This window comes from Mauremys mutica, chromosome 5, assembly GCF_020497125.1.
Source record: "Mauremys mutica isolate MM-2020 ecotype Southern chromosome 5, ASM2049712v1, whole genome shotgun sequence".
In the NCBI taxonomy this organism is placed as follows: Eukaryota; Metazoa; Chordata; order Testudines; family Geoemydidae; genus Mauremys; species Mauremys mutica.
Genome location: NC_059076.1, coordinates 87,788,471 through 87,812,392, shown reverse-complemented (window position 1 = coordinate 87,812,392; position 23,922 = coordinate 87,788,471). Strand labels below are relative to the sequence as shown.

At 41.6% G+C, this 23,922-nt stretch overlaps 1 protein-coding gene and 1 long non-coding RNA gene across 6 annotated transcripts in view; one reads left to right on the top strand and one right to left on the bottom strand.

Annotated features, from left to right (window-relative positions):
- Positions 1-23,922, bottom strand: part of MTUS1 (microtubule associated scaffold protein 1) — a 201,060-nt gene that overhangs the window by 65,010 nt on the left and 112,128 nt on the right. The window contains exon 1 of one of the 5 annotated variants that reach the window (XM_045017627.1): positions 7,240-7,583. The exons of the other annotated variants lie outside the window; for them this stretch is intronic. Coding sequence (XP_044873562.1) covers positions 7,240-7,498 — 259 coding nt within the window. The 5' untranslated portion in view covers positions 7,499-7,583. Of the gene's footprint in view, positions 1-7,239; positions 7,584-23,922 lie in introns of those variants that run through there. 5 annotated transcript variants of the gene reach the window in all.
- Positions 1-23,922, top strand: part of LOC123370809 — a 60,970-nt gene that overhangs the window by 22,717 nt on the left and 14,331 nt on the right. The window lies entirely within an intron of this gene.

The following is a 23,922-nucleotide window of genomic DNA, read 5'->3' as shown; positions in this document are numbered from 1 at the left end:
GAACTGAAGTGGTTCTTTAGTTCTAAAGCTTTTCCTCATCTCTACGTTTATCTAGTGAATTGTCTCATTTTCATACATTAAATGCCATCTATTTTCCAGGTCTGCAACAATTTCACATTTCCTGAACTGGAAGTTACAAAATCTATTGAAGCATTTTCCCTACATGTATTTGATCCCGTTCATGCTTTAATTTCCACTGCAAGATTCCACCATCTTCAATTCACATTTACCTTTTATTAGCGAAAGGTCCTGGAGCACATTTCTTAGTATTAATAACATCTGTCATGGATCAAGTACTTACTAAAGCTGTCAAACATCCAATACACTCCAAGCTTCCCCTATCCCTTTATGCACAGCCTGAGGATTACCTACTTTAATATTGTAACATGGCAAATACTGACACTTAACAGCACTAGTGTGATTGATTCCCCCCCACCGCCCCAACCTTGGGGTGCTGCCTGGAACTGGGATACCACTGAGCCCACCTGACCCACCAGCTTGGACTCCTTTACAGTGTACTGCTGCGACAGGCCCACACACAGGTAGAGACACACCCAGGTGCAGCTCTACACACAGATGCTGAGATCAGCTCTGCATGGGAAGGCTCAGCTAAGGAACTGCCACGTACTCAAGTGCACCCCCCCCCCTTTGGAGGGCAATCCAAAATGATACCGTCTTGCACTGTACAGAGAACTGTACAGCGTAAGCTCATGAAATTCGCCCCCTCCCTCAATGTGGAGAGGAATATATACAGCTTTCTGCCCCAAGTGATGATTTCCACACACTGGTTTTAGACAAAACAAAACAAGTTTATTAACTACAAAAAGATAGATTTTAAGTGATTATTAGGGATAGCAAAGAGATCAAAGATGATTACTTAACAAATAAAACAAAAACTCAATCTAAGCTTAATATACTAAAGAAACTGGATACGAGTAGCAAATTCTCACCCTTATTGTTGTTTTAGGCAGTTTGCAGAGATTCTTGATCGCAAGCTGCACTTAAAACCCAGGTATACCTTCCACAGATTAGAAATCCCTCCAGCCTGGGTTCAGCCCTTCTCCCCAAGTTTAGTCCTAGCTTCTCAGATGTTTCCAAGCATCTCCTTTGGGCAGAGTCAGTAAAGAACCCAGGATGATGTCACTCCCCTGCCTTAAATAGCTTTGTATATTGCAGGAACCCTTTTTTCTCCAACTTCAGTTCCCATGCCTTTCAGTGTATAAACACTAGTACTCTACAATGGAGTCCAGTAGCAGGTGACTTGGTCGCATGATCCCATAGTGTCATAGCAGCCGTGAGTCAGAGGCTGTTTGTAGCATCCTCAGGAAGGCTTCCCGGTGGGAGATTAGCATCTTCTAAACCCTATTGTTCTCCCTAATGGCCCTTCTCAGCCAGCCATCTAAACTGAGTGTCTTCTGCCTAGTGAGTGTCCCCTGGGTGTAGACACATTTGTAATAGATGCATAGCCAATATTCCTAACTTCAGATACCAAAATGGTACATGCATTCAAATAGGATAATGACATTCAGTAAGTCATAACTTTTCAATATCTCACATGACCTATTTTGCATAAAGTACATCATAGTTATGCCATAATCATATCACAATAATATCTCTGAAGAATATGGGGCATTGTGTCACAACTAGATCACGTCACATCAGAAGAGACCAACATTTCTAAATTCAATACTTGATTCTTCCAGGTGTACAAGGTTTCTCTATAGTCTTCAATTTGGAAAGTCAGCCATGTATAGCTGTGCAAGTAGGGCCAGTGTCTCCCGATAGTTCTCACAGCCAGTGAACAAATCCTATAGCAACCATAATCTGATGCAAAATATAGATATCCCAAGGTAGTTTAATGAAAACATCAAGACAAATGAGCCTTTAGATTAACTATCAAGATCCACTGAATTTAAAGCTGAGAATCAAAGGAAACTAAATTTGTAACAATTTGAAAGAGGTGAGATTTGATGGAAAAAATAAAAGTCCAAAATTCCTTATGCATGATAATCAGTAGTTTATAAAGTCCTTCAAAAGCTCTAAAGGCCAGTGAAATAACATTGATACATTCAGTACATCAATATCCTCCTATCATATCACTGAAAGGAGGGTGAGAACCAACGCATTTGAATTGGTAGCCTAATGTATTAATATTGTTAGTAACAACCTTGGGTGGCTTACAACAACTACCCAAACATTTGAAAGCAGAGTCCTCATTCAGGAAAATTAAACCAGTCATGCCCCTTTTCCTTTGCCATGTGTTAAGGGTCTCCTCAAGGTAATGTATACATTTCCCCCCCCACACACACACACACTCTACCCTCTAAGAGTCCTTAAGTGCTGCTGCCCCCACCCTCAGGAAATATTGGTGTAAACATTCCTAATGATGCTTCTTTCGTGGCTATTTCACTGCACATCAAAGCCTGTAACACTGACTACTGAAGTGTCATTGGCATTAGCGCACCACATTTTAAATGAGTGGACTAGTTTTCACCTTATAACTATAGTTTCAGTGTCTCAGAGAACTCAGGATTGCTCCTTCTGTTATTCTCTGGTCACCTTTCAAAAGGTTCCTCAAAACCATAACAGAGATAACAGAGGTCTGCCCAGGTCCCTTCCAGCCAGTCTTTCACACCCCACAGGGACATACCCCGCACACTTCGGAAAATGATAATGCACTGATAACAAATCAGTCTCACTTTAAAAGTTCATAACCTGAATCTAACTCCTATCAATGACTAAATGGCTTGTCTAGACTGACAATTAACAGTGCTGCAACTTTCTTGCTCGTGTGTGAGAGAAAAACCACCCTCCTGAGCGCAGCAAGTTGCACCAAGGTAAAGTACCAGTGTAAATAGTGCCCCAGTGCTCACGGCTATACCCCTTTTTGAGGAGGTTTTTTTTAAGAGTCTTGGGAGAGTAGTGATGCTTTCTCCCAATGCTGCACCGCAACCACACAAGGCATGTTAAAATGCTGCCGCAGCTGATATGTTTAATGGCTTTTTGGGGGAGCTACATTAAATTAGCTCATGGCTTCAGACAGGGTTCCTTCTAGTGAACAGGTATCTGCCATAAAACAAAAACTCACTCTTGCCTTGCAAAGAGTGGGGTTGTGGGGAGGGGGTTATTGTTTTGGGAGAAAGTATCTGATATAATTTCTATCTCATAGCTGAGTTAATTTCAAACAGGTACAAAGCAAAAGGAGACCATATGTGACACAGGATTCCAGCCATATCCATATTCCCAGTATTCAGCAAGACTGAATTTATCACACAAATCCATTAAAGCATTGATCAAACCCTAGTGTTCAGGCTGCCCAATAATTTTCCTAGTCACTTTATACAAATATCTGTCAAACCTATCGCTGGGGACTTGTGACAATGCTTTCACACACAAAACGTAGCCCATTTCAATGCAAAGACATTCCTTCAAGCATTTTTGTTACATAGTTAAGACCAAAGCAGACTGTGAAGAATTTCAAAAAGATCTCACAAAACTAAGTGATTGGGCAAGAAAACGGCAAATGAAATTTAATGTGGATAAATGTAAAGTAATGCACATTGGAAAAAATAACCCCAACTATACATACAATATGATGGGGGCTAATTTAGCTACAATGAGTCAGGAAAAAGATCTTGGAGTCATCTTGGATAGTTCTCTGAAGATGTCCACGCAGTATGCAGAGGCGGTCAAAAAAGCAAACAGGATGTTAGGAATCATTAAAAAGGGGATAGAGAGTAAGACTGAATATACTATTGCCCTTATAAAAATCCATGGTATGCCCACATCTCAAATACTGTGTACAGATGTGGTCTCCTCACCTCAAAAAAGATATACCAGCACTAGAAAAGGTTCAGAAGAGGGCAACTAAAATGATTAGGGGTTTGGAGAGGGTCCCATATGAGGAAAGATTAAAGAGGCTAGGACTCTTCAGCTTGGAAAAGAGGAGACTAAGGAGGGATATGATAGAGGTATATAAAATCACAAGTGATGTGGAGAAAGTGGATAAGAAAAAGTTATTAACTTATTCCCATAATACAAAAACTAGGGGTCACCAAATGAAATTAATAGGCAGCAGGTTTAAAACAAATAAAAGGAAGTTCTTCTTCACGCAGCGCACAGTCAACTTGTGGAACTCCTTACCTGAGGAGCTTGTGAAGGCTAGGACTATAACAGCGTTTAAAAGAGAACCACCATGAATTTATCCAGTTAAGTCCATAAATGGCTATTAGCAAGGATGGGTAAGGAATGGTGTCCCTAGCCTCTGTTTGTCAGAGGATGGAGATGGATGGCAGGAGAGAGATCACTTGATCATTGCCTGTTAGGTTCACTCCCTCTGGGGCGCCTGGCATTGGCCACTGTCAGTAGACAGATACTGGGCTAGATGGACCTTTGGTCTGACCCAGTACGGCCATTCTTATGTTCTTATGTAAGGGGCACCGTACAACAGCCTTAATGTTCAAGGCTTTTCTGCAAGCATGAACCATTATCAATGGTGTGAGATGCCTCTACAGATAAAGATCACACAGTCCCTCCTCTGCCTGGTTATGACCTTATGTACCTCTGGGCAGGTCACCTCTACTTGTTCCTCTTGTGAAGAGAAAGGTTCCTAAGACTCCAAAGCTATACAGGAAGAGCTGAACCTCAAACAGAGAAAGCCAAATTACAGTTGCATTGAAACAATGGTATGAAGAAAGGGTGAAAACATGAAACAACATTTTAGCATAGATTCCAGTTAAGGCCCTCAAAATTGAGGGAGCAACTTCAGTTACCAAAACGAGGATTAAGATACGCCAAAGAGTAAAACGAATTTGGTGAGACTAATTTGTACAGCGAGTCACCATCTTGAACACAAAGTCTATTCCCCTTAATCATGTCCCCCAAATCCTTTCTAAATTAAGCCTAACGTGACAGTCTTTATAACAAAATGCCATCCAGTCCATTTTTAAATTCAGTGTCTACTGCCATTAGGGTGACCAGACAACAAGTGTGAAAAATTGGGATGGGGGTGGGGTGGGGTAATAGGAGCCTATATAAGAAAAAGACCCAAAAATCATGACATCTGGTCACCCTAACTGCCATTGCATTTAACTTCTGATGATTAAACACTGCAGACTGTTCCAGATCTCACAAGCAACAGTACCAGACAGAGTCATCCTCATAATTACATAGACCGCTGTGCTCATCTGTCAACATACAAGGAATTGGATATTTTATTAAACTGCACCCATCTGGTCAGTGCATATTAGCTAGAGCTCCAAATACCTTTATCTCTGGAAAAAGTGCATTGCACACACTTGGGACAGTCCTCAATTGAGAACTCTTCCTAGCCTCAGAGATCTACCCTGTGCCCAGGGCCGGCTCCAGAGCCCAGCGGGGCAAGCACCCGCCTGGGGCGGCCCTTTCCCGGGGGGGGGGGGGGCGGCAGGCTGGGCCGGCGGACCTGCCGCAGTCATGCCTGCGGGAGGTCCACCGGAGCCCCGGGAGCAGCGGACCTGCCGCAGGCATGACTGCGGACGGTTCGCTGGTCCCGCGGCTCGGCTGGACCTCCCGCAGGCATACCTGCGGCAGCTCAACCGGAGCCGCCGGACCAGCGAACCGCCCGCAGCTGCGGGAGGTCCAGCCGAGCCGCGCGACCAGCGGACCCTCCGCAGTCATGCCCGCGGGAGGTCCGCTGCTCCCGCGGCTCGGGGGCGCCTCCCGGGCATGACTGCTTGGGACGGCCAAATTTGTAGAGCCGCCCCTGCCTGTGCCAATGACCAGGATATGGGCAGTTGTGCCCAGTGGTCAGAGCTGGAGTTGGTAGTCAGGAACCAGAGCCAAGGGTCAGAATCTGGTTACTTGGAGTGCACCAAAGCAAGGACAGGAGCTAATATAGCCACACAAGCAAATACTTAGAGCAGCCACTGAACTGCAGCAGCTGGGCTTAAGAGCCTGTCTGCTGACTCTTCCAACCAAACAGGAGGTGTAGCCTATCAGGTAGCACACTACAGACCAGCTCCTAAGGTTGCCTGGAGACTGGCTCTGCTGAAGACTCAGATTCCTGACACCCTGGGGTTCTATAATACAATTGTCTGGCTGAATGAATGCAGCTGCCATTCAGCTGACACTGAGCCAGACCAACCTCTTTGTAAAAGCCTTTTTTTTTTTTTAAATTTAGGAACTGGTTCCCCTGACTCCACTGGGAGTCTGACCAATCTGATATGAAGTTGCGCAGGAGGAGAAAATGAAGAGCTATTCTATCAGTAGGGTGTATCCCATATACTTGTTACATTTAAGAGCCTAGATATTACAAGGAATGTAAGCACTCCTGTAAAGCCTTACCTGAGCCACTTTGGAGTGGCTTGGTCCATACGTTGCTTTAACAAAACATTCAGTCCTGACAACCATTTGAGCTTCTACATCTGTGCACTTAGTTGCTGAACAGCAACTGAAATTCTGCCCCCATGAATAACTAACCTTTGCCACATCCCAAAGCTTATCCCCTTGAGAATTTCTACTGCTTTCTTGAGTTTATAGAACTAAACCAGAACCTTTTGCATTACCCCAAGTGACTTGATTGGTATGTCTACATTGCAATCACTCAGGCTCACAGGGATCAGGCTGTAAAATTGCAGTGGAGACATTCTGGCTTGATCTGGGACCCACCCTTCCCTGCAAGATCCCAACTCCTAAACGCTGGGACCCTGTGAGGAGTGAGTTCTAGAGCCTGGGCTGCAGTCAAGCCCAAATGTGTGCACTGCAATTTTATAGCCCTGCAGCCCCAGAGTCAGCTGACACAGGCCAGCTGCAGATGTTTTATTGCAATGTAGACACACCCTATGAGTAAGGATATGGATTTAGTCACAGAGATCACTAATTCCATTACTTTAACAGACCTCCGTGACTTCAACCCCGTGGAGGTGGGGCTCCGAGCTGCTGGCTCACCTTGTGGCATCAGAAACTCCAGCGCCATGCCAGGGGAGTTGGGCTTCTGTGGCTTATTGCTCATGTCTTGCCTGTGACTTTTACTAAAAATACCTGTGACAAAATCTTAACCTTATATCTGAGTACATGCTAATGCCCTTCTACTTTAAACTGAGGTTATTTTCCTTAGAAAAAGGATTTTTAAATATGAATGATAGAATTTTTTTTAAAAAAGTGTTCCAAACAAAGCTAAGAAAGAAAGAACTGGAACAGAAACAATCAAACCTTTCACCTCCAAGCTTTGTAATTTGAGGATCAGGTAAGTTCTCTTACCCCAAGCCATCCTCTTTTCATGTTCCTTCACCAAACGGTTAGCTTCTAGAGTGGTTTGAAGACTAACTTCCTCATCCAAGCATTTGTTGCTGTCCTTAAGTCCTTGCTTCTGATCCTCTCTGTTAGCAAGATCCAGGCTGGTCAAAGCTTTCTGACTTTTTTCCATTTTCTGGAAAACTTTAACAACATTGGTCAAATTGCTGGTAATTCCTTCAATCAAATATACCAGATCAGCCTGGGCATTTAACTGAACTTCCATTTCTTTCCTCACTGTCTGGATCTCCTCAACTACAGTTTTTAATTCCAATTGACTGGATTTAATCTCTGCTTTGAAGTAGTCTTTCATCTGTTGCTGGCTCCTCTGTGCATCAAGAACTGTTCTGATTTCCTTTTGGGAAATTTCCATGCCATTTCGTAATTCCTTTTGGCGAGCTTTCATTGCCTCCTGGCTAGCTTTAATTTCTGCCATCATGGCAGCTTAACTCCCTCTCTCTCTGCTCCAGCAGGAGCCATAGATGTCTTCCTGGATATATTACTCCACAGTGACAACAACTGTCACAGGTTCCAAGCACACCAGCCGCTAGTTACCACTTATGTGGAGAAGGAAGCAGGTAGCCCTCTGGTGAAGTATCCTATTTCAGGTTACAGTCAGTACACTTGACTGAAGACACTAGATAGAAGCAGAGCACACCTTACAGAGCTGTGGAATAGTTCAGTCCCAAATTTCAACAAGAGTATTGGTTAGTGTAACAACTGCCTGATTTTGCCACACCCAACCTATTAAATCCTTTGCTGTCATCCACGTATGTGGGATGTCACTCGGAAAGTCACTCCCAACAGTCATTTGTTCCAGGTGTCAATCAAAAGCACCAGTGGGAGTTGTTGCCAGTATGTTTGGCTTCTTTGCAACATAAGAGGCATACATGAGAACTCGAAAACCCTCTCTCTTCAAGGGAAGGGCTCAAATGAATGCCTTTAACTGCACATAGGAGTTTGAAATCACTTATTTCTCAGTTAATGGCCTCAATACTATGCTGAACTGGGTGGCTCTCCAGTGTCCTTCTGGTAATGTTCCTAATTAGATGTTAATGAATAAATCCATGAGTGCCTTTGCCACAAACACCATCACTACAACTAGTACTGCCTCCGAACAGTCTCAAGACGGCCACATACTAACCGATAATGGAACATCAGTTATCTTCATCCCTGAGCTAAGTCCTCTAGTTCACAGTTGAGGACCAGTGGCAGAGTAGCATGGGGAAGATTACGTATTTATATTGTTTATTTTCAAAAAGTCTTCATTCAGTAGGCTTAGCAACCCAGAAAAATGTGGTGTGTTAACTTTGCTTTTAAAAGGCTAGGTTTCATGTCTAACTATAGACGTCATAATAATTGTAGGTAAGCCTATTTGCAAGTAGTTAGATACCTGACTGCCCAGCCATTTGGATATAGCATGAGAATTTACTCACTGCACATTGATTTTGAAAACCACTAACACAAGTTGCACATTGGAGTTGATAATGAAATACCCCCATCTCCTTTTGAAGGCTATCAAGTATTGAAGCTTCAATTAGCGCACGATATTTGGGGTGAGATTCTAATGCAGCACAAAATTTTGTTCTCTCAGGATTCAATGCTATTTTGGGGGCCAAAACAACCCTCAAATAATGTAGAGCGCCTGATGGTGATCTGTCCAAAATGACAGTACCCCATCCTGGCTGCCTATGGGTGGGCAGAATCATCAAGAATCCCTGAAGCAACCTGCACAAGAATCCTACTATTGACTTAAAAAAAAAAAAAAAAAAAACAAACAAAAACAAAAAAAGACTGCTTATGGAACAAGGTGACTGGTTTCCACAATTCAAAATAGTGAGCAAACATAAGTATAAGCACGCTCAACACCACCCTATAAGAGCTGTTCGCAGTTTCTGGTCAGCATACCCTCACATTTCAGTCTTCAAAACCCATACATCTACATTAGGAGAGTTGGAAGATGCAGTTTAGTCTTATTCTGATGAATGTAGGTTTTCCTTGATGTATCGTCAGCATTCCTATACATGTATGGTAACCACCTAATCACTAAAAGGTACATACAATACACTGTATGGAAGCTATTTTGAAACCAAACATCAGTCAGAAGGACACCTATCAAATCTAGACATCCTGACAGTTATTAAAGATAGCAATCCATATAAGTATAAGAATTCGGCAGTACACAACCTAATTTTGTGGATGGAGGTTGGTGGGTGAACTTAACCAGCAAGTAATTCAAGGAAACAGGAGATATTCCACCCCATTTTAACATTCAACATCCCATACCCTCAGCCCTCCCTAAAAATCCTGATCAACAATGGTCCTAAGCATCAGCATCTTGGGACCATGGAGGAGAGCTCCAGAGCCAAGGAACCTGAAAAAGAATGCCTTGCTAGAATCCCCCCGGCCTTTGATATTGATGGGGCTGCATTCAGAGAATGGTTTTCTGTTAGGTAGTAAGGCCATTTATGGGTTTTATGGTTAAAACCCAAAAGTTTAAACTCACCTGGAGAACAAGGATAGACAAAACAGATCCTGCAGCACTCATGTCTTATGATCACAAAAGTACGCATTCATTTAAGAAAGCCACCACATTCTACACCAGTTTTATTTTCAAAATGGGTTTAAAGGTATAGTTCCATATAGAGTGCAATACAGTAATCTAATTATGGTGGAAAAGGCATGGATAAGGACACTTGATTTTTAGAGTGGAATAATCAAAACATAACTGTTTGATTAATAATGCATAGACTCAGCTCAGCCATACGGAAAATTCAGACCATTGTTAAAACAAGAGGAAAAGAAATGGAAGAGTTACACAGGAGAACAGCAGCTCTTGAAGTGACTTTGCATTGTACAATGGATTGTACAAACAAATTTCAAGAGCATCAAAGAACAGAGGGACTTTGCACAAATTATATGAACATAATATGAACTTCATAATGGACATTTCAGCAGAGGGTTGGCGAAACTGCAACTCGGGCAAGCATGATTGCAACGTTGGCCAGGAGATGAACTATAGAGGGTCCTACAGAAAGTGACTTGTAGAGGTAAGTTGTTGTCTGGAGCAAGCCAGCCAAAGTTGAAGGTATGTCCCAAGATGGTTTGTACCAATAGCTGTGGCCTAACCTGTCTTATACAAGGTAGTTTGACAAGATGCATTACACGAAGATACTGGAAAATTCCAGCCTCATTTGCAAGAACTCAAAGGTGATACCTTGTTCCCTGATTGGATGGTGAGAAAGGACCACTTATTTTGATTGGACCATTTGAATCTTCAGAAGTATGGATCACCATTTGATTGGTCCACACCAGCACCTCCAAGAACAGGAACCAAGTTGGACCACCCAGCAGAAATGGGATAAAGCAACCTGCTGACATCAAGTATCTAATTCAGATAGGTACTTTTAACAGTGTCCATTTTCCAGCAGTTTGGGTAGCTCACTAATGCACCAGAAAAAGAAGGACTATAGTAGTGTCCATCCTTTTCAAAGCTACTTTAGAATTGGAATTAACAAATTACTGTTAACTCAGATTGTAGGACACTGTACATATGTCTACCAAAGTTAATGATTTCATACTGCCTTTCAAGTTTAGGTGGCTACAGACATAAAACTGATCAAGGTACAAGCCTCTTGAACTGCACCCAGTCTATGCAGTCCATCAAAAGTGTAGGAGTTGATCATAGGTAGTTAGGAGTGCTAATCAGATCCTGGTGGTAACATTCATTGGAAATTAGGTAACAAGGGGTTGACTATTATAAATCCATTGGAGAAAAAGAGGTCTTGATTAATTAGTATGGAAGAACTGACCAAATTTTCTTGTGATCTAGTTTTGGATTGCATTTCCTCTGTTATGTTAGCAACACTGGAGTTGATAACCAAATGGCACAAGAGAGGCCCTATTCTGAGGGACTATCAAAAAATCTAAACAAAGGCTCCTTCCCAAGATATGCTCAGCCTCTAAATTGTTATTGTGGGTGTGAGATTTGGTTCAGAAAACGTGAATGGTTATATTGACCAATTTTCTAGTTAGCCAACTCACAGTCCAATACTATTTTTGCCTTCTTATATCCTATACTATTAGTTACTGCTAAGGATATTTAATAAAACTTTATAAAACTAAATTCAACTCTCAAGTCCTTTCCTTTAGTTAAGCCATGAAAATATAAAAAAATAAAAATAAAAACAACCCCCCTAAGGAAGGTGGTATAGGTATTCAGTTATGAAACTGCTTAACTAAAGTTTGTTTTATACCTTTTCTTACATTCTGCTCTCATTTATCCATTTATGCTACTATAAAATTATTTAGCTTCTATTCCAGTTTGAGAGAGACAGACTCACTCAGTCATATCTCAGGATTTACTTTACTTGAGAATATTTCCTGTTTATGAAATAGCCATCCTGGACTAATAGTCACACTCAGACTACCTAGTCTCAAAGGCAAATGAGATATTAAGATCAAACAGGAAGTCAACATATGTAAACAAAAACAATTGTACAGAATATTTGGCAATGTTTTGCTTGATCATAAAATGTAAAAATAGTTAAGTTAGTCACAAAGCATTTATGGTATTTGTATAGAATACCCTAAATAGTCTAACTAAAAGCAAAAACAGATCATCCCTATTTCTACAAATATGAGAACAATAAATCTAGGAAGGAGAAGAGTCCAAGCAAGTGTCAGACTGGCACCATTTTGAAGTTGTTTACACAAAAATAAACTGACTAGAGAACTGAAGAGTAATTCTATGTGGGCAAACCTTCAATAGCCATAGTTACTGCTATTTAGTACCATGTTCAATTATACATGGTATATGAACCTTTAAAGTAATAAGCCAAAATAAATATCTTAATAAATAAAATATGTACTTACTTGTGGGAGATGGAAATTGAACAGGTGACCATTGAGGGTGGGGGAAAAGAGGAAAACAAAGATGTTCAACCAACCAATCTTTTCAGTACTTCACCAATTTTTTGGAAAGACGACAAAAAGGTCTTATAATTATTATAGGCAGAAATAGCAGCTGGGGGAGATTGGCACTTGCATGGGAAATGGGAGCAAGGTTGTTCTGGGAGGTTTGGAGAGATGGGAAGAAACTGAGACTGGTTGTGCAAGGAGAGGGTTGGTGTAGACAAAGATTAGAAGCCAGAAAGGGAGTGGAAAATGGGACTGGCTAGATCAGGAGATTGCGAAAAGGAGCTTTATTTCATCTCTTTTACCCAAGCAAGCATTTGCCTATCTGCAGACTTATTTTAGTTTTAACTTGGCTGTTCACATATTAGCCTAAAAAAATTGAAAAACAAACAGTCATTAAATACCTACACTGGGAAGAGTATTAGTTGTCCAAAGACTTAAAACCTCAACTGTGTTTAAAGAATTACTGAATCATGAAATAATTAAATCCTGTCAGTGCACTGAACATGGAGATTTTTGTTTTACTAGCAAGAGCAAAAACATTCTAGGACAAGGATGGCTGCCTGTTCTTCCAGAATAGTGAAATGTATGAATATTTTTCTATTCTGTTGAAAGTTTTTAAACAGTGATGTTTGTTTTTTTGAAGAAAACGCTGTCTGGATTAAGCCTACTAATTCCAAATATGTTTGGAAAGTAGCACAATATAGAAGGCAAATTGGGAGGTCTACTTGTTTGATTAGAGCCTGAAGAGCATAGCATTACCCAAATCTTCTGCTCCACATATTTTTATCTGTTCCTTCCACAAGCAACGCCCAGAAGACAAATGGCACAGCACGACTAGCTGACAGGTCTGATCCCAGTATTCCTTTCCTCTTGCAGATACCATTCACAGAATAAACAAATATAGGTAAAGATTTTGTCATTTAAAACAGTTTTCCACTAAAGCGCACACATTATTGAACACTGAAGCAGTAAGAGTTTTAGCCACCTTGATCTCCTGCTTTTGACCATCTTAGTATGCTTGCTGCATGACAAGTGCAACGTCCTGCTTGGGGTTCCTAGAAATGTGAGACACCATTACCCTTCTCAGCCTCAGCAAGTGAGAGTTTTGCCGCTGCTAAGCTATTAGCCCCCTGATCCACCAGCAAACTCTTCAGGACTCTGCCAGTCCAAATCTTGCCTGCAGTTAATGATCAGGCCCTCTCACTGGATGCTCAGAGGTTACGTTCTCTGCCTCTAAAAGAGACAGGCCACACACTGGCCTGTTTATCTGAAGACTTACACTTTAATATGCAGCACTGAGATGGTTTTGTAATAAAACAAGAATGAGTTTAACAAAGAACAGAGATTTAAGTGATAAACAAGAATAAAAAAACAAGTAAAAACAAAACACTTTCTAGGTGACAAACTCAATTTCAGCAAATTACAATATTTGAGAAGATTTCTCATCTACAGTTAGTTTCCAGTCTTCAATGCCAAGAGGCTCCACTTTTCTCAAGTCAAAATCTCAGGGTTGCATGGTTATTTGTGGTTTGGCTCCCTGGTGTTTCATGTTATTTTTGTTCCTACCAAGCTTCTAAACTCTTGCTGTAACATGTATAGTTTTAAAAAGTTACACTGTGCTTTCCTTCCACCTTTACAGAGATAGGTTACTCCAATTTTAAATGTAGTTAAACTAAGCCCAATAAGATAAGTAATTTTCCAAACATAGAAGTCAGCAACAGAACTAGGAATAAGATCTGCAGACTCCAGCCCCATTACTCCAACTCCTGGACATTCCCTTCCTACACCATTTTGAAGAGGAATGCAGTTTGTTAGAATCTGCACTCAGTCTTTGGATACACTAGACTTTCTTCTGCAACTTCCAGCTCTTCCTATCATTGCTATAGCTCTACCAGTAACCACAAACTTGTTTTACTGTCACTACTAGTCCTCCAACAAGCAAGAGTAGACTACACAATAGTAAAATGCTAGAAGCCATTGTTTTGTCTACAATTAGCGCTTCCATCAATGCTATCACTGCTGGTTGTATTAGTAGAGAAGAAATCAGGAAAACCTTAGAAATGGAGACTTTCCTTTAATGCTCCAGTCTGTTGGACAATTTTAAGGGATAGTCTTTATAAATCATGTTTAACAAGCACTTAAATTAGTGTCCAGATTTGGATTTGGAATGTGTAACTAATATAGCAGACAATTACTTGCCTATTTAGGTAATTAAGAGATTTTAACAAATACTATAAGCAAAACCCAGCTTGGTACTTGTCCAGCTTGCTGTACTACACCCATGGCAAATAGTCTATGTGCCTACCTTAGAAAAGGAAATGAGGCGGGCAGGACAGGCTGATTTTATAGTGTTAATTATTGTACTACACCTACTTCAAAAATCCATTCTGGATCTGTAACAGCTAGAATTGAAATTGATTCTGTTAGAGGTACAGAATGGATTTATGAAATAAGTCTACTCCAATAGGTGTGGACCAAATCTACAGAGATAATTGGCAACTAAATTAAACCAGTTTGTAAGAGTTTTAATCTTGTTTCTACAAAAGGATATATAAACATAGGAGAAAGTGTTCTCTAGACACACCATATATTTGCTTTTGAAATTTTTAAATGAAAGTTGATGGTGCAAAATGTTGTAGTTTGTTCACAAGGATAAAAGTCCAACATCCGCTCTTGAGCTGTAAAATAGTACACACCTCTGTTTAAAGTAGGGGAGGAGACAAGATCTATTTTACTGTTACAAGTCATGTCGGCCTGGAATTAGAATCCAGCAGGACACAGGGAAGGTCTGGCTGTGTACAGAGTTCTCTTTCCAATATAAGATGACATTTATTATGAGATTTAAAATGGTTATGCAGGAAAACATAACAGAACAAGCATTGTAATTTTCTTCTATAGAAGTGGGTCTTAAACTGTGATGTGGGGACCACTTGTGGTCCACGGGGCTTCTTGTCCACAATGGAGGGGCAGTATGCCACACTAACTGGATGAAGACAGTGTAAGGAGTTTTGAGACCACGGATTCAGTAAGAAAGCCATTGTACGGTTACATCTTCATGACCTAGAAAACACTTCAGAGTTCGCACTGACAGTGTGGGGCAGTATTTGCCATGTATTAGGAGAAGCAACACCTACCAATTTAATCAAAACTTCACTGGCTTGTACAATTGTTTTTCTCTTTAATGTGAGTACTCTACAATAGATGTGTACCTTAATGAATATGCGACACAATACTTGCAATGCCTGCCAAATGACAAAAATAATTCTGGATACATGCACGTATGCAGTTGAGGGTGTTAGGGAGAGACTGTCTGAATGACAGTGTGATGTAAAACATAGGGAGGTTGTGGAATCTCCATCGTTGGAGATTTTTCAGAGCAGGTTAGACAAACTCCTGTCAGGGATAGATAAATAATGCTTGGTCTTGCTGTGGGACTGGACTGGGTGGCCTCTCAAGGTCCTTTCTGGTCCTGGATTCTATGATGGCTGAACAATTTTGTAGAAGATGGTTTGAGCATTAGCCTGCTAAACCCAGTGTTGAGAGTTCAATCCTTGAGGAGGCCACTTAGGGATCTGGGGCAAAAATCAGTTCTTGGTCCTGCTAGTGAAGGCAGGGGGCTGGACTCGATGACCTTTCGAGGTCCCTTCCAGTTCTAGGAGATAGGTATATCTCCAATTATTATTATAATCAGCAGCAGATGTCAAATCTCCATATTTAAATTAAATCTCTTCCCCAAAAAGATACAAAAAACCTTAGGTTTTAAGAAATTTATGACCACATTGGATAACACAATCTATTTCCACACTTTTTTCCTCCCCTTCCTGTGTTACAATCAAGTAGAAATGAACTACTGAAAGAACAGAAATATGAAGGAATAAGTTCCTCTGGGTCAAGACTGAATTCACTCCCAAATAAAGTGAAGTCTAGAAAAAATTCAACAGGACAAACAGTCTTAATAATTTTCCTTAGTGAGACATTTGAACAGAATGTAAGCAATTATGCCAAGCACTAAATTTACTGGGAAGCAATTCTTCCAACATGACCAACATTTAGTTAATGGATTAGCAAACAATATAACTGAGATTTGTCCACTCAACTTAATCATACAGCCACAAGTTCTGACATTTGCCTCAAATGTGTCTGAACTGCCCAAACTTTTTGAAAGAGACCCTGTGTAAGGCCCAAGGGCTTGCAGAGGGCTGCAGTCTTTCCTCCAGAGCAGTGCCACCTCCCGCATACCTCACCACAAGTACCACTGTGGTCAAAAAGCTAAAATAATCAGAGGTTATGCACCAACACCATTTCTTAAACCATACCCACAGCTACTTGGGAGGATCAAAGACTTAATTGAGCCAAAGTATTACTATAACTAGACATTGTTGGTTATTTTCTTAAAAGTACTTTAAAACCATTAGCTATTTAACTCATACTAGCGCAATTTGGTATTGTTGAATTATTGGAACAAGTGCGACTGAACTTAAATTTGGCCCGTTGTATATAGGACACACTGGAAGTCCTAAAGTAGTGCATTGGAGACCCATTCTAATTCTCAACCTATCCGAACCATATTTTAAATCATTGTATTAGGTGGTGCCAAGATGATATCCCCAGATTTGTTTGCCAACTTTAGCTTCCTAGTTTACAATAAGCAGTGCACTCAAAGATAATCTGCACTAGAGACTTTTGGTTGCATGCATGCAACTCAGTTCTAGAGAGGCTCCTTCAAAAGCTAAGGAGCAATTTCCGCATTTGTAAGTGAAAATGTTTGAAAGAGTACCAGAAGCATTACAATTAAACACATTAAGAAATCTCCCATTATGTAGATATTGTGCTTCATATATCAGGACCAGAAGTTTCAATCCCACATACTCACCCTGATATAGTTTGCTGCAATTCAGGATGAAAAGTAGTTTGCCAAAAATAGTCTCCCTTTTGCTTACACTACACATGCCCCTTGCGTAGTCTTTCAGGGACAAGCCAGGAGAAATTACTGGGGTATGTAGTCTACAACAGACCTACTTAGGCTATAGATTAAAACTAACATTTTTGAACACTTAGCAGTGAGGACGCAGGCATGATAAAGCTTTTGGGTGGGAAATAAGTCAGGTATAGCAAATAGAATTTCTCCCATTAAGTTAGTGACCTAACACCGAGCTCTTAAAATCTAAAGACTAGGTAACCCTGAATTGCTAGTATTATTTCAACATTATATGTAATGTAGTAACATCCAAAGGCTCCAGTTGCTAATTAAAATCTGTTCTATATTTGTAGTAACTGGCAGTTGTGACCATCTGATGGCTGCTCAGTAGCCAATGTAGAAGGAGTTTCATAGTCAGTTGAGTTCCCTGTGAGCAGATGTTCATATCCCCAATGCCACCGCACCACAACTAACACCCTTGTTGGCAGTTACAGCAGAAATCAATGACTTCACGTAGACTGGGAATGAACTCTCTCACATCCAGGTAACTGCTGAAGCACATTTGAAGGATAACACAAGGAAGCCCCACCTGAAGTGCTCTCCTGCAGCAGGCCCTGGCATGATGGGCACACCTGCCTCAGTTTGCCTCCTTCTGACTCCCCAGCAATAGTTACTCTTCCAGTGGAAGAGTAAGCTGCAATTGTTAGCCTGCTGGGCAGCTGCTGCACAGGGAACTTAGGGGAGTGGAGAGCTGATGGGGGGCTGCTGGTCCACCCTGGTTCCAAGCCCCCACCAGCTAGCTGCAATGGGCTGCTTTTCCTGCAAGCAGTAGATAAAGCAGGCGGCTGACAAATGACGTTAGAAGGGAGCATTACACAACTTTAAATGAGCATGTTCCCTAATTGATCAACAACATAACGTTAACCGGGACGACTTTAAGTGAGGAGTTACTGTATCATACTTTTGCCCTCAATATCCATCTTGTAAAAGTTCTATAAATGTCTGAACAGAAGGAAAGTTATGACGCAGCTTTGATGCCAACATAGAAATACCCCTCATATGCATATCTTAAATACTGTGGTGCCTTTTTGATTTGAGTCCCATAAAGAGTGCTCTTAGTAGTACTTACATTAACACTGTATTGGTCTTTCAGAGGAATTCAGACTACAGAGAAGTTGCCTAGCAATTTAGGTTTGGGGGGCTTCCCCCTCATTTTTCTTTTAAACATATCCCCCCTCTTATGTAGTTTCAGTATCTGGAAGCATTTACACAGTGGAAGTTAAATTTCTCTCAGTAAAATTATATCAGAGTAAAATGTTAAAACGTGTGCGCCTATTTAGCATTCCAAAAGTAAATATTAATTTGAAATGAAGTCTTTCAGTTGGGGACTTAAAATTTAAGTCATCTGTCTCAAATTTCATTCCTCATTGACTGCTTAGGGATACAAGCACACAGTATCTTTCAGGCAGATGTATCATTTATATGAAATAAATAAATAAAAACAGAATAAACCCCAAAAACCACCACCACATAATTGAATGAGCTTCCATAAATGTACTTTAAGAAGTACTTTAGAGCATGCCTCCAGGTTACCATAGTAATTTCTGGCCAACAGAATGAGATTACATTTTTCTTCCACACACCCTATCTTAATAGCACCACTTCGATTAATGCTGGCTAGAAAGTCAACTAAGTGAACTCAGTCAGTCTTCAACGCTGCCTAATGAGAGTATGCGGGGGAGAAGGAAAATGTCAGTATTTAATACATATTTACAAAAAATATGGTCTCAAAAGCCAGGTGCCAGTTCTAAAAGGGGGCAATTAAGTTCTCCTTTAAAAAAAAGCACACAAATTATTACTATACAGTTACTGATACCCACCATTTTGTAGCTACAGGAAAAAGAATTATTTCTGTATTTCCTGTTATGATACACCAGAAGTATTCTCCAGGTTACAAACTAACAAGCACTTCTCTCTGGGGATGTCTTCAGAACATTCCATGACCATTATTTTTAATTACTCTCTGCTGAATGTGGTCTAATAGTGACACAATAGAGCCCTCTGAAATGTCTTGCCAAGATGACACAGCACAGCACCCTGTATATTATACAGCCATGGGAGAGACATCCTTTCTCCCTTCCTACACGCACGTGCTACTTTCAACATTTGTCCTTGCTCCGGGGGGAATTCTGTGCCACTGTGCTCGCACAAAATTCATGTTCCCTGCAGATTTTTTTTCTCTCCACAGAAAATACACTCTGCTGGAGAGGCGCTGCAGTTATGCATTTTGTCCACCAGGAAATGCTATGACACCAGAACTGAGGCATCTGACTCACCAGATATAGCAGTCAGCAGCCAATACGAAGGATGAGAGACTGTGTTCCTCACAGAATCCTGCCCACAGGGCCAGGCAAGGAGGCATGAGGCTATTGGAGGTGGAGAGGGGGGGGAGGACAGAGTGGGGCACATGGAGCTGCTGGGGTCAAAGTGGACTGGGATTCAGAAGAGCTAGTGAGTGGGACAGACTGTGGCAGGGCTGAATGGGAGTGGGGGTGCAGGGCCACATCAAGGCAGGAGTGCTGAGTGGGGATGCAGGGACAATGGGGGCAGGGACACATGGGAAAGGGGAGTAAGGGTAGCTAAGTGGAGGTGCAGGGACACACGGGAATGGTGGGGGTGCAGGGACACACATGGACAGGGCAGATGTGCCTGACTGAATGGGAGAGGCTAGGGGTGAGCCAGGGTCTGAATAGGGGAAGTTCCCCAACTCCCCAACAATCCTTCCCTGCCCCCGCACACACCCACCCACCCAGTTCCATAATTTTCCCACCCACACCCAACCACCCCTCCAGGTTCACACCCAGGCTCCTTCCCAACAATTACTTCCCTCTCCCTGAGCTCCTCCATTACCCCAACTCCCCCGAGCCTTTGCATTGCTTCTGAAGGGCACAGGAAATGCATTTCTGAATTGTACTTTAAATGGATTATTACTCAAAGTTCTGTATTAATATACCTAGTAAAGAATCTATGGCAAAACACATTTCCTGAATCTTTTTTCTGTCTTGTTAGACATACTTGTTGACGGGTATTTTGAAATAAATTACAAAAACGATTGAAACTAGTGTGATTATATTGTGTTATTTTGATAAATAAAATATGAAGAATTGTATAGTGTTTTTAAATAGTGTGAGAAGAATTTTAAATATTTTGGCCCAAAATGTTTGGTGTAGAATACCCCCAGGAGTATGTCCTTCAGTTTTCAGCACCAGTCAGCAGAGTTTTCACTAGCCTCCAGTGTCTGGGGACTACTCTCCTGAACACCCTCTCCCTCTTCCAGCTCGGTCTTCTCCCCTATCTCTTCCAACTCCCTGTTTGACCAGAGTGATCCCTAAATGCACACACTGCCAGAAAAAGCTGTGGAATACAAGAAGGAAAATGGTTAAGGAGGCTGGGGAACATGAACTAGGCCAAACTAGTTTCAGCAACAGCAGATAGGAGGAAAAGGGAAGAAATTTGTGCTGCTTGAGCCTCATTAAATCTTCCTCTCTCCCTCCACAAATAAAGTGCTGCAAGGGAGCAACTTTGACTCCCTAAACTCATGTAAGTATCTGACTGCTGTTTTCTATGACATGCACCACCACCACTATGGTACCTATCATGAACAGTTACTATTACTCTGAAGTTTGTCTAGGTACTCATATGCTTCCTCCCCGCCAAGTATCTCTCTGCCTCCCAAGTATTTAAAAATTAAATACCAAAACGTTACATTTATTTTAATAACTATTAAATATCCATATTCACAAGGGACAAGCCTATCCTCTACTCTATTTTGTGATTCTAAGAAGGATTAGTGTCTGAAAACAAGTTATGACTACTTGTGCCACTACTATACATGAAATGAGATGTATACCTATTCACGGATTATGTTTCAGATACTGAAATCTGAAGTTTCCTTGCTGTAGTTAGCCTCATGCAACAGTAGTATCAAACACATGAAAACTGTATTCTTCTTGTACTCGGTTGAATAACCAGGTCCTCTTTTGTTAAGGAAAGTGTGTAGCTCAGAAACTTTGATAATAGTAATTCTTGGTCCAGAAGGAGAAAGCCACAGATATGTAGTTTGTATACCATGAGTGTGTACTTACACTTAAGAAAAGCAGACAAAAAGTCTTCTAGACTACCTTGTTGATCAATGAAGCAGTGTAGGTTGCGATTGGCATTGCATCTAGGACTAGAACAAGTCTGCTTATTTTTCTGCAGGAAACATCCCCCAATTTATCTTCATTATTTTCATTTTAAATATTTGAATTGATTTAGTCTAAAATTAACTTGCTCTTCTTCCAATAGATTAGATCAGGGTGGGCAAACTATGGCTCAGGGCCACATTCGGCCCTCCAGACATTTTAATCTGGCCCTCGAGCTCCTGCCGGGAAGTGGGGTCCGGGGCTTGCCCCACTCTGGCGTTCCAGCTGGGGAGTAGGGCTGCTGGCTTGCCCTACTCTGCATGGCTCCCAGAAGCAGCGGCATGTCCCCCCTAAATCTCCTACACATGGGGCAGCCAGGGGGCTCTCCACACTGCCCCCGTAGCTCCAATTGGCCAGGAACCACAGCCAATGGGAGCTGCAGGGACGGTGCCTACAGACAGGGCAACGTGCAGAGCTGCCTGGCTGCACCTCCTGGTAGGAACCAGAGGGGGGACATGCTGCTGTTTCTGGGAGCTACTTGAAGTAAGCGCTGCCCAGAGCCTTCACCCCTGACCCCCTCCCATGCCCCAACCCTGATCCCCCTCCTGCCCTCCAAACCCCTCAGTCCCAGCCTGGAGCACCCTCCTGAACCCCCAACCCCTCAGCCCCACCCCAGAGCCCGCACCCTCAGCTGGAGCCCTCTCACAACCCAACCCCCCCAATTTTATGAGCATCCATGGCCTGCCACACAATTTCCATACCTATATGTGGCCCTTGAGCCAAGAAGTTTGCACACCCCTGGACAAGACAGAGATTTTTAAATTGGTTTTCTGATATTGGCACTAAATCAAAGGGGGGGGGGGAGAAGAAAGGTGCACTAGAGATGCCTGCATGCTTAAAGACAAAGTGAAGGAAGACAAAGTTACCTAATAAGTGTGACAATCACAACTCCTGTGTTTTTCTACTTTAAAAAGTCTTCTATAAAACCTTAGCTAAGATTTTTCACCAAAATTTAGATTAGAGACCTTTTGTTACAGAATTTCATTAAACAATGGCAATGCAGATGCTCCAGTTTTCCTATTTCCTCCCTAACTGAAATGAGATCTTCCCATTTCCCTAGATTTTACTTTCATAAAAATAACTGAGTGTTCACACAAGTACTTTCTGAACACTTTACTTATGACAGTTATCTCAGAAATAGCATGTGATAATGGACAACAACTGGCCCTAGAAGACTGAAAAGTAGTTAAAAAATAAGGCGTCTGTTGTAAAGGAGGATGGAAGATTATTCACAAGCTTAGAGACTCCTGTACTACCAGTGTCAGATGTCACTTGACAAGATGCTGCTACCAATGGAAGATTTATAAATAGCTATGGTAATTAAACACCTTGCACAGATACCAACCAGGTTATTTAAGGTGAATTATTTCTCTTTGTGAATATTCATATTGCTAATTTGAGCTGGAGGCTTAAGATTTTTAGATTTAAAAATACCTTGTACTGTTCTGTATTTCATTAGGGCCACATGCTGTCCATGCAGGGTTCCCAAACACCAGAAGTAATGCATTCATGCTGTGCTTGGCAGAAACTGTGGAGCTCATGAAAGGGTTGCAGACATTCCCATAAAGTGAAGTCTAGCAAAAGGAAGGTGCATGCTGGGACCCATGTTGCCAAGGCAACTGCACAGATCCATTGTCCATTTCCCTTCACAAAGCAAGGCTGCAGAACCAAGAAAACAGTTGTAGGATCTTGGCAGGGAAATTCCTCCTAGGACACAGTAGCCCACCCTACACCAAACTTGACTCTTCTAGTGACAGAAGGAAGGAGGAGAATTTGGGCCTGTCTCTTCAGGGTCATCATCTCTATCACGAACCTAAAATGTAAAGCTCTCTTTAAAAAGCATTTCCCTAATATACTTATAAGAATGTCGCTTTTGACACAGTTTCACGTCTCACTAAAAATCAAGATGTATCCCATCTCCTGCTCCCCTCCTCACCACCACTATCCACTAAGCCTGTCTGACCCTAACAGTACCCCAAGGCCAGAGGGCATGTGGCTTCCTAGTATCTAGCCATGAGTTTCAGCTGGCTTGAGAGTATCTCAGTTCATTGGTGTAATGTAATATATCACTAGAAAAAATGACACTGGTTGTTAATATTGTAAAATGTATGTATTAATACTATATATGGAATTATGGATGTCCTCTGATGTTATGTTTTAAAGTCTGTATTCAAACCACTTAGAAACAGGTCTCTGCAGGTCCTGAATACAAATAAAGTAGGCTTGACCAGTGACAGTGGCACTGCAATTTACACAAGCAGTAAACAGAACCCAAAGCTTACGGATTACTTGGGAAGTCACAATGTTTACATCACAAATGAGTCTATACATTTATCTGACAAACTTGGTCAACAGGCAGAGACAATGAAGACATGTTTACATGCAAGGTAAACAAAGCCATCAGGAGATCAAGTGGGGAAAAGATGATCACAATCTCGATGAGGGATGGAAACTGTGTCCCCAAGAAGCTTTCCTTCCTCTTGAAGCAAGGTCAATGAATGATATGCTTTTCAACAGTTGACTTGACTATAAGGGAGTGGTGGTGAACCCCTAAGTTATCCATAATTT